General features: G+C 40.9%; 1 protein-coding gene across 1 annotated transcript; it reads left to right on the forward strand.

Moving 5' to 3' along the window:
- The first annotated feature begins 11218 nt into the window (after positions 1-11218).
- Positions 11219-12199, forward strand: LOC130749865 (F-box/kelch-repeat protein At3g06240-like). Its single transcript, XM_057603228.1, has one exon. The coding sequence runs from the start codon at positions 11219-11221 to the stop codon at positions 12197-12199; it is 981 nt and encodes a 326-aa protein (XP_057459211.1).

Consider the following 12199-nt stretch of genomic DNA (forward strand, 5'->3'; position numbering starts at 1 on the left):
GACTCTTGATTCAAAAAGTCGTCCAGCTGAGAAAAAGAAGGGACATGACAATGTCCCGCCCCCTCGACAAGATTCAAGCATGCTGATCAACCGCCCATCAACTCCATTTAGCCAAGCTGGCCCTAGTTCAGCCATTGGTGGCGAAGCTCCTCCCCCCTTGCTGAACTTGTCGGATCCTCACTTCAATGGGCTGGAATTCATGACCCGTACTTTTGACAACCGGATTCACAAGGACATTTCCGGTCAAGGTCCCCCCAACATTGCTTCCATGGCGATCCATCACGCGCTTTCTGCCGCCAGTACTGTGGTGGGAATGGCTCAGTGCGTGAAGGAGTTGATCTCAGCCAAGAACCGTCTTGAGAAGAAGGCAGCTGATTACAAGACAGCCTATGAGCGGGCTAAAACTGGTGCTGAGACTGCCAACAACAAGCTGAAATCTGCTGAGGAGAAGTGTGCTAAGTTAACTGAAGACTTGGCTGCTTCGGACCTGCTTCTTCAAAAGACCAAGTCTCTTAAAGAAGCCATAAATGACAAGCACACTGCCGTTCAAGCCAAATATCAGAAGTTGGAAAAGAAATATGATCGCCTGAATGCTTCCATCCTAGGGCGTGCTTCTCTCCAATATGCTCAAGGCTTTCTGGCGGCCAAAGAGCAGATCAGTGTAGTTGAGCCGGGCTTTGATCTTTCCCGCATTGGGTGGCTGAAGGAGATCAAGGATGGTCAAGTAGTTGGTGATGATGACATTAGCCTCGACCTCCTTCACCAATTCGATGATGAGAGTGAGCCTGAAGAAGATGGCGAGGATGGGAATGAGCAGCACAGGAATGAGGATCAAGGGAAGGAAGATCCTCAAGCTGGGACAAGCCAGGGCAACAACGCCAACAACGAGAACCTGGCTTGAATTTGTTTTTATTTTATGAAGTTGAAATTTTTCTTTGGGCATTGCCCTGTCTTTTATTTTCATTCCAAATCATGTATGGGCGTCGCCCCCTTTTCTCTACTTTAAATGGATATCATCTTAAGTTCATTCGTTGTTTTAGTTGTTTCCAACTTTCGTTGTTACATACCTTAGCCGATTTTTCGACGAGGCTTGGTTTCTAGTGGCCACTAGAATTGCCAAGGCTTTTAACTTTTGAAGGCGATACTCTCTTATTCCGAAAGGTTTACTCGCGGTATTGCATACCTTGATACGATTTGCATTGCATGAACTCGTAATATAAATTAAAAAATATATGCGATTCTGTTGAAATGATCCTTTCATTAATTTTCTTTCGTATGGGAACAATTGTCCCTTCCTTACAAATGTCGCCTCATTAAAAACCTTTCCAAAGAAAGGGAAAAAGAGTGCGACTTCATTTACATTTGTTGTTTCTACTAACTAAAATACTGCTTCAGATGAGAGGCGTTCCATGTTCGTGGAACCTTTTGACCGCTTAGTTGTTCCAACTTATAAGCTCCTCCTCCAACGTCGCCTATAATCCTGTAAGGCCCGCCCCATTTGGGTGAAAGTTTGTTGTGTTTATCAGGTATTGTATTTTTTCGGAGCACTAAGTCTCCTACCCTCATTTTTCTTGGCACTACTTTCGTTGAGAACTTTCTTGCCACCTTCACTTTTCCCGCCTCATTTCTTATGTGAGCCTCTCGTTGTTCCTCGGGCAGCATGATTAGATTTGCTATTAAGTTTTCTCCGTTGTCATTTTCATTAAACCGAGCCACTCGCCAACTTTGGTTTTCAATTTCCACTGGGAGCATGGCGTCAGTTCCATAAGTTAGACGATACGGGGTTTCCTTTGTGCTTGACTGTTCCGTGGTGTTGTATGCCCAAAGAACGCCTGGTAGTTCCTCCGCCCAAAGCCCTTTTGCTTCATCCAGTTTCTTTTTTAAACCTTTCAGGATAACTTTGTTAGCCGACTCAGCCTGCCCGTTGGTTTGTGAATGTTCTACAGAGGCAAATCGCATCTCGATTCCCATTTCATCATAAAATTCCCGGGTAACACTACTTGTGAATTGGGTTCCATTATCCATTACTAACGCCATGGGGACCCCAAATCTACAAACAATCCTTCGCCACAGGAAGTTCCTGACCTTGGCGGCTGTGATAGTCGCCACCGCCTCGGCTTCTATCCACTTAGTGAAGTAATCAACCGCCACGATGATGTACTTCATTTGTTCCTTCGCTACAGGGAATGGTCCTAAGATATCAGTCCCCCACATGGCGAACGGTCAGGGCGCCATCATGGTTGTTAATTCTTCTAGTGGAGCCTTGTGCAAATCAGAAAAGACTTGACATTTTTCACATTTCTTCACATACTCCAAACAATCCTTCTTCATGGTTGGCCAATAGAATCCTGCTCTTATCACTTTTATTGCCAAGGATCGCCCGCCGATATGACTAGAACACACACCTTCGTGGACTTCCGCCATTATTCCGAGGGCATCCTTGGTATCGACACATTTGAGCATAGGAGACATGATTCCCCGCCGATACAACTCACCATCCACCAGTGTGTAGAAACTGGCTTCCCTGCGTTTTGTTCTCGTGTTCAAATCATCCTCCTTTGGTGGATTCTCTAAGAAGGTCTTAATCGATTCCATCCAAGGTAGCTCGCCCTCACTAACTGACTTTACAGCTTTCAACTTTATTTCTACCAAATCAATGCTCGGGCGAGGCAGGGTTTCTTGAATGACTGTTTGGTAGTTGCCCAATCTCCCTGTGCTTGCCAACTTCGCCAACACATCAGCCCTCTCATTTTGTCCCCTCGGGACATGTTCTATTTTGATTTCTTTGACCTCCATCATCAATCTGCGCACCACTTCCAAATATTTGGACAGTTGCGGATCCTTCACCTGGTACTCGCCTTTCACTTGCTTAACCACTAACTGCGAATCTCCTTTGATAAATAACTTATGGACTCCCAACTCAATGGCCAACTTTAAGCCGGCAATCAGAGCCTCGTACTCAGATTGATTATTGCTCGCCTTGAACTCGAACTTGAGAGACTGTTCAATGATCATTTTATCTGGACTTTCGATTGTTATTCCCGCCCCACTTCCAGTGTTATTAGAGGATCCATCCACGGACAGGACCCATTCTCCTTGAGTCTTCTCTCCTTCAGTGGGTGTTAATTCCGCCACGAAGTCAATTAAACTCTGGACTGTGACTTGGCCCCTTGGCTCATATTGTATGTCATATTCTGATAGCTCAACTGACCAGCTAACCAATCGCCCTGATAAATCAGGCTTCTGAAGTACTTGCCTTAAGGGAACATCAGTTTTAACTTTGACTTGGAAACTTTGGAAGTAAGGTCTGAGGCGCCTTGCAGTTTTCAGAATCGCCAAAGCCGCCTTTTCAATTTTTTGGTACCGCAATTCTGCCCCCTGTAAAGTATGGCTCACGAAATATATAACTTTCTGCTTTTTTCCTTCTTCCTGGAGCAACACCGTACTTACCGCCTTGTCAGTAACCGCTAAATAGAGCACTAATGGAACGCCTGGTGTTGGCTTGGAGAGTACTGGTAATGTGGCCAATGTTTCTTTCAATTTGGTAAAAGCTTGTTCGCATTCCTCTGTCCACTGAAACTTTGAATTCTTTTTTAAACATGTGAAGAACGGGGCCGCTTTGTCACCCGCCATTGGCAAGAAACGTGACAAGGCGGCCATTCGCCCTGTCAAACGCTGAACCTCCTTTACACTTGTTGGGCTTTTCATCTCCAAGATCGCCCTTCCCTTATCAGGGTTCACTTCTATTCCTCTTGATGTTAACATAAATCCCAAGAACTTTCCTCCCTGGATCCCAAAAGAACACTTCTCAGGATTCAACTTCATTTGATATGTTCTTAACTGAGTAAACGCTTCTTTGAGATCGCCCCCATGATCACTAGCCCTGGCGGACTTTACGATCATGTCGTCCACATACACCTCCATATTCCTGCCTACTTGTTTTGAAAAAATTTTATCCATAAGCCGTTGGTACGTAGCTCCTGCATTCTTCAAACCAAAAGGCATTGTCTTGTAACAATAGTTCGCCTGATTGGTCATAAATGCTGTACTTTCTTCATCCGAGGGGTGCATCATAATCTGATTATAGCCTGAATAAGCGTCCATGAGACTTAAAAGTTCATTCCCTGAAGCTCCATCCACAAGTTTGTCAACATTGGGAAGTGGGTACGAATCTTTGGGACACACTTTGTTCAGGCTTGTGTAGTCCGTGCACATTCGCCATTTCCCATTGGCCTTCTTGACCATTACAACATTGGCGAGCCACGTTGGGTACTGTACCTCACGGATGAAGCGGGCCTTGATCAATTTTTCAGTCTCTAATTGTACAGCTTTGTTCTTTTCTTCACTCATTCTTCGCCTTGGTTGGATGACTGGGGTCGCCCCTGGTCGTATGGCTAGTTTGTGAGTGATCACCTTGGGATCGATCCCTGGCACATCATTGATGGTCCATGCGAAGAGATCTAGATTATCACCCAGAAGGGTGATTAGTCTTTCCTCTTGTTCTGCTGTCAAACTACTGCCAATCTTTAGAAGCTTGTCCTTGACTTGCACCTACTTGGTTTCTTCCAGAGGTTGTGGGCGAAAGTCATCAGCATCGTCTCTTGGGTCCAAGCTAAATCCTTCTTGTGGGAAAATTTCTGTAATTCGATGGCTCTCCTTGGCGGCCCTTCGCCCATAGAGCGCCACGCTTCTCAAATAGCATTCCCTTGCTGCATTCTGGTCTACACGCAATATCCCGACCTTCCCATTGCAGGCGGGATATTTAACAGTTAAATGAGCAGTTGAGATGACCGCGCAGACCTTGTTGAGGGTGTCTCGCCCCAAGAGTACATTGTAATTGGCTCTACACGCCAATACTAAGTACTTTACTTGAAATTTCTTGACAAACTCTCCTTCTCCAAAGGCAGTCGGAATTTCGACGTATCCCCGCACACTGACACGGTCCCCTGTGAATCCCACCAAAGTTCCCTTGTATGGTTTCAAATCTGATTCCTTTAGTCCCAGGCGATCAAAGGCCTCTCCATAGATGATATCCGCCGAAGATCCCTGGTCTAAGAATACTTTCTTTGTCACATAATTGTTAACCCTGATTGTCACCACAATTGGATCGTTGTCATGAGGAATTACATGCGCGAAATCCTGAGGGGTAAATATAATAGGGGAATGATTCACCCAACACTCGTCTTCGTTCGACTCCTGTACCGAGTGTACTGCCGCCACGTAGCGTTTTCTAGCCTTACTTGAAATTGCACCTCCGCCAAATCCTCCTGCAATAGATGAGCATTCCCCAACAGGATCGCCCAACTCTTCAACTATTTCTTTACCTTTGCCTTTGTCCCCCTGAGTGATCTTAGCTACCTCCGGCGTTGCTGTGTCTTTAACAAAGTTTGTCAAATGGCCAGCTTTAATCAAGCGATCAATTTCCCGCCTTAAATTCCAGCAATTATCTGTCGTATGCCCCAATGCCTTGTGGTACTCGCACCACCTATTGGTGTCCACGTTAGCTGGCGGCCGCCGTGGTGGTGGTGGATACTGCACAACGTTGGTCTGCCCAACTGCCCTTAAAATGGTACTCAAGGGTGCATTCAACTTAGTAAGTGGAACTGGTGCGGGCGAAGCACCAGGCTGACCAGCTGTGGCAGCAGTGGGACCTTGTGGATTTCTGTGCCATGTATTTTGAAAGCCAGGTTTAGAGTTTTGGTATGGTCCCGGTCTTGGTACACGGGGGGTTTGCGCTATCCTGGTTTCCTTCCCCGCCTTGGATTTGTCCTGTGAAACACCGCCAGATTGAGACTGCTTGCGTCCTTCCTCTCTTTCTTGTTTCTTCTGATCATCTTGCTCGATTAATATGAACTCTTGAACACGAGCGTGAAGATCCATCATATCCTTCGCCGGTCGCCTTGTTAAGTCTCTATTCAAATCTCCCGCCCGAAGGCCATTTTTGAATGACGCCAAACAAACATCTGGATTTTCATCCTCCAACTGTACCGCCATCTTGCTGAAGCGTGCCATGTAGGTTTTTAATTTCTCGCCTGGTTGCTGATGTATGTTGATAAGATCAAACATTGTTGCTTTTGTGGTTTTATTGGCGGAAAATTGAGTCAGAAACTTAGTGGACAGATCAGTGAAATTATCAATGGAGAAGGGCGGTTGTCGAATGAACCACTGCATCGCCATGCCTTTGAACGTGGAAGGCAATAATCGACATTTTACCGCATCCGTCGCCCCGCCGATCACCATTTTGGTATTGAAATATCTAAGGTGCTCCATAGGATCAGACTCGCCCGAAAAGGCGTCTAATGCCATGGTTTGCAGGTGCTTTGGAATGTCCACCCTAGTGATGGCTGGAACAAAAGGTTGGAATTCAACTACATCCTCCGCCTCCAGGCGTTGTTCTTGCTTAAAATCCTGCCGCTGAGTGAGATACTCAACTTGGGCTTGCAACTGCTCGTTTTGGGACTGCACCTTCTGTAAGGTATCTAACATTTGTTGCAAAGCCGCAGGCGTGATACCTGTCACTGCCTCTTGTGCTCTCCGTGGAGCAGTGGTTTTAAAATCTTCCAAGTTCACATATTCAGGCGGCGTTGAACACCGCCGAACACCTGGATCTGATTTAGCGATCAGATCTGAAGGTCTTCCCGGAGCTGCATTCACCAATGACGCTGGCGACGGCGCCACTGAGTGGACCCCCTCCGAGGAAGCTTCCTGCTCCTGCTCGTCCAGTACGGGACGGTTGTTGTTTCGTCCGCCGCCGCGACCGCCATGTCGACCACCACCGCGCCGGCGATGATCGCGTCGACCCATGCCGCATGAACGAGTCTCCATGGCTCGCAATTCCTCCTTCTGTCACCGGAAGAGCTGAGTCAGAGCCACAGACGGCGCCAATGTTCTGTACTAGGGCAAGCTTATGTAAAAGAATGACAGAAAGTAAACCCTAGCAGAGCACTAAAATAGCAAAACTACCATAAAAGGAATATTCTCATTAATGCTGAAAAAGTTGGTTTCGTACAAGTGGATGACCTCCCCTTTTATAGAGGGGGTGGCCATGATATGGATCTTTCCTATATTTGGGCCTGACAATCAGGGCCCAAATCCCCGTACATATAAGACAAATCCAAAGGAATCTTCCAGCTGGCTTGTGGGTCCATCACCTAAGGGAGGGCAACGAAGCTCGTCATGTTGCCTTTCCCGCCATGGCTATCTTCAATGGTTTATTGTTCATTTTGGGCGGGACATAATCTTCTTTATGTCCCGCCCAGTCCAATAATGGTCATATATTTGGAACTCAAACAAAACACAGATACACGCCTTTAGCTTGTTTTTGCTCCCTTTTGGGAGACCCCTCTTTCTAGCTGACGAAATTTGATTCTTCTTAGGCCGCCCCCTCTTAGGCTTATAGGCTTTGATTATGCCCTAATAATCTCCTCGTCCTCCACAAGTAGGCCCTCCATCGCAAGGGATCCAAGCGGTGTATCTTTTTTTTTTTTCGCTTTACCTTAGTTTAGTAGCATTTGTTACTGATTCAAATTTCTCAATAGCGACCACTAAGAGCATATTGAAGTGTCTTATGAACTTGCATTGAGGAACAATGTCTCATCCTCGAGTAATCGCTTGATTAGAGAATTACTTTGTTGATTTTTCTCAGCTTTTTTTTTGATAAGCCTAAATTGCATTCAACTAGCACAAGGGGTGCTAACCCGAATACAGAGGAGGGGAACTAGTCAAAGAAAGACTAGAACCCACAAGAGTACAGTTGATTTTTCTCAGCTGACTCACACAACTACCTAATCCCCTATTTGTAAACCAGTGGTTTGGATATTTTGTTAGATGTTTATTTGTTTTCACTAATAGTTATAAAAGTGCCACAAAGTTATACAAGAGATTGTGGAACACAATAGGAAAATTGTTTTTACATATGGTTTTTATGTAAATCATGAAATCAAGTAAAAAAACATGTTATTACAATTAGGGTTGGTAAAACACTAAAACCCAAAGAGAAAATAAATACCCTTTTGTTTTTAGTAGTAGAGGTGCCGAGTTCCTAAGAATAAGAATCTGCAATCCATGTTCCTGAATGATAGTTTAAGTGGTATATAAGAGTTAGACTATATATGAGTTGAGAATGTAAAGGTCCAAAGATTGATCACTAGAAGTTGTAATTTACTAATTTATATTTTCGATGTACAAAAGAAAAACTGCAATCCATGACAAAAAAAAACCCAGCCAAGCATTTAGGTTTACTTCACACTAGTATTGAATCTGTGTAATGCAAAGATGGAGAACGAAGGGCACGAATGTATAATTTAAAGATAAATTAACATATATACATCATAAAAACATTGAAAAATAATTAAATCAAATCATACTAAAAAACATCTTTGTAAACTACATTCGTTGTTGTTGAACATGTTTTTTCTTCATTATCAAGTGCAAGAATCTTCAACCATTGTTTGCTTGTCACGCCTTACGACAATAGTCTTTTTGAAATTGAGTTTATAATTATGCTTTGTAGCCCTATATTGGCCGGTATTTGCACCTATGCCAAAATTTTGAAATTGATAAACGTTCTCTTCTTGCAAATATTTGTAAAAATATTTTACAATGTTACTGTCAATGGAAGCTTGAATTTTATCACCCTAAAAAAATGAAAAAAATATATATTATAAGGAAATTGAGGAAACTGTAAAAACAATTTTTCTAAGAAAAAATAGAAAAATAACGGAAAGAGTGTCAAAACAACATTTGCATCAAGTAGAACCATGTCTATAATATGAGACATTGAAATTCTTAAATCTTGGAATAGGCCAAAGCCGAATCATTTTTGCCATGAGTTTCACATCTTTTCCAGGTTTGATGCTTTTGATATTTTTACATAAAAAAGTCATTGATAGAAAAACCAAGTTGCAAAAGAACGATAGAATAAATAAACTGATGAAAGAAAACTTGTTTGATAACTATCCTAGTGTACTTGTGTATTTATAATACCTTGATAGCAACATATTTTTCTTTGTGAAATAGATAGAAAAGTTACTTTTTTTTTTCTAATCCTAGTTACATTCTAATTCCTTTTTTTCTAATTTGTTATACTTTTAATCAATATACCAAAATCATTTTAATCTTTTCATATGTATATACGAAAACATAAAATTCAGACTTTTCGAGCTCATTTTTTTTCTAATCCTAGTTACATTCTAATTTTTTTTTCAAATTTGTTATGCTTTGAATTATTATGTCAAAATTATTTTAATCCTCCAGATATATACACGAAAAGTTAAATACAAAATATTTGAGTTAATTTTCAAATCAATCATTTAAAACTATTTGATATCAAATTTTTCTATGTCATTTTGAATGTAAAATGAATACATTTTTTATTTTTTAATATAAAAAATAGGGTTACCCTAAAAAATAATCATAATCAATAAAAAAAAACTTTGTATCTTTTTTTTCTTCTTCGAGAAATGAAGATATTATATAATAATAGAAGTCGAGTACAAAATAAGAAGCAGAGTTTGAACCACTACAAAAAAACAGAAAAAAGTCACAATTAACTTTTATTAAATATTATAATATCATTAATAACCATTAAATGCAATATTAATACATCAATTATTTTCAAAAAAAATTACAATTGAATTTTTTTTTTTCGAGAAATGAAGATATTATATAATAACAGAAGTCTAATACTCCCTCCGTTCCTTATTATAAGGCAACTTTTGAGTGTTTTTTTTTTGTTCGTAAATAAAAGTTCATTTACAATATCAATGAAGCATTAATTATTTTTTTTCAAAACTATCATCATTTTTAATATGAAAGAGACAATGAGATTTAGAAATAATAACTTGGAGAGAGAAATTTGTAAGAAATTAAATAAGGGTAATCTAGGAAAGTGAATAAATTCTTTTACAAATTTATTGCTTGTAACTAATTTCCTTAATCTACGAGAATTAGGTAAAATATGCTTATATATAGGAATAGAGGGAGTACAAAATAAGAAGCATAGTTTGAAAAAAAGTCACAATTGACTTTTATTAATTATTATAATCTCATTAATAACCATTAAATGCAATATTAATACATTAATTATTTTCAAAAAAATTTACAATTGGAACTAGATCCTGACGACTAGCATGAAATTTGATTATCGCCACTGATGGACGTCGCTACAGGCCACGAACCAGACTCGTCAGAGATATACTCAGGCTCAAATTGGGTGGAATCCTCCTCCTCCGTCGTGGGTGAAGTGCAATACAGATGGGTCAGTGCGAGGCCCAACAATGCTGGAAAGATGTGGTGGTTTGTGTAGGGATTCGGATAATCGTTGGCTCTTTGGTTTTTCTCGTAACATTGGTTCTACCAATGTTCTTTGGGTTGAACTTTGGGCAATCTTTTCCGTTATCTCGTTGGCTTGGGATCGGAATCTTCGCCGGGTTATTATTGAAAGTAACTCTCTTGTTGTAGTTAACTTGATTTATGGTGGATGCTTCATCTTGCACCCTTATGCATCCTTGGTGAACCAGATTCGAGCTTGGCTCCATCGTGAGTGGGAGGTGACTTGTGTGCATGTCCGGCGAGAAGCTAACAAAGTAGCGGATTGTTTGGCTGAAATGACTCTCGAGCTACCCTTTGGATTACATTTGTTGGAGCTTTGTCCTCCTCGTTGTTCGAGCTTGCTTTTGTCTGATGTTGCGGGGGTGTCCTTCTCGTGTTTAGTTCCTGCTTAGTTTCTTTCTTCGGGCTTTAGCCCTCCCTTTGCACCAAAAAAAAATCTATCATTAATTTAATAATTTTTAAAAGTATATAAATTAATTAAATTGAAAAATAGGAGTTTTTTTGAAAAACAATTAAGAGATTAAAACCGCAAAATATAAAATTGGAAGGGGAAAAATACAGTTAAGCGTAAATCCCATTAATTTTCTTAATAATATAAATATTACTATTATAATAGTAAAAAAATTGCTAGACTCATCATTTGACCCAATAATATTGATTAAGTCCAAACAACGCTTTTAAGGACTAATAATTAATGCAATACCTTCTATTATCAAATAATATCATATATGTTTTAATTTACAATAATATGTTTTAATTTACAATAATATTCTTTTCAAATTTGTTACAACCCTAAGTATATATAAGGGGAGACATGTATCACCTCTAATCCATATCCTCTTCAGACTTCAGCCGCATCTAATGAGTTAGAGAAGGAAGGAGAGCCATGGAGAATTCCACTCTCCCTGAGGAGTTGAGGGTAGAGGTTCTCTTGAGGTTGCCAGTGAAGTCTGCCGTGCGTTTCAAATGTGTGTGCAAGTCATGGCTCTCCCTAATTTCCGATCCTCAATTCGCTAAATCTCATTTTGACCTAGCCGCTAAACCCACCCATCGTGTTCTCACTTCATTTAACAATGATTCCCAAATCACGTCTCTCGCTTTTGAGGGATCACTGACTGATGTCTCTGACAAATTCCCACCTGCACCCTGTAAACTTGATGTTCCTCTCCCTTCTTATGGTCCTCTTGCACTTCAGCCTGTGGTTTCTTGTAGAGAGTTTATGCTTTTAGCCAATGAGTACGGTGAAGATGTCGTTGTTTGGAATCCAACAACTGGTACTCATAGGCAATTACCAGTCACCTATGATAATCAGACTCTTGTTGGTTTTGGGTATGACAAATCAACAGATGACTATTTGCTAGTTCTTATACGAAAATATTATTGTAAGCAGTGTGTACGCAGGCCTAAGATTATGAATTCGCATGCCCCGCATCCTCGAATTCAGGTTTTCTCATTGAAAACCAATGCACCATCCTTTATTTCTGGTTTTGAATTTGATTTTAAATACGATCCTCCTAATATGGAAGGGTTGTTCTTGAATCAGTCTCTTCACTGGTTGGTTGAATCTAACGCCACACACCTTCCGCTAATTGTTGCCTTTGATTTGATAGATAGAAGTTTATCAGAGATTACTCTATCAAAAGATTTTGTCCAATTGTGGCATAATAAAGATCTTTGTTATCTCACGATACTAGGAGGATGTCTCAGTCTCTACTACTTGGGTTTCCAGTATGAGGGTGCAAATGGTGTTCGTGATCAGATATGGGTCATGAAAGAATATAAAGTGTCGTCTTCCTGGATTAAATGTTTTGTTCTGCAGGGTAACATCAATGCCAAGAAGAACCACTCGTGGCCCATATACTTTTAA

The sequence above is a fragment of the Lotus japonicus genome, chromosome 3, assembly GCF_012489685.1.
Source record: "Lotus japonicus ecotype B-129 chromosome 3, LjGifu_v1.2".
NCBI lineage: Eukaryota > Viridiplantae > Streptophyta > Magnoliopsida > Fabales > Fabaceae > Lotus > Lotus japonicus.

What these genes read in the sequence shown, in the direction of transcription:
- LOC130749865 (XM_057603228.1), top strand. Translation starts at nt 11,219, where the DNA reads ATGGAGAATTCCACTCTCCCTGAGGAGTTGAGGGTAGAGGTTCTCTTG.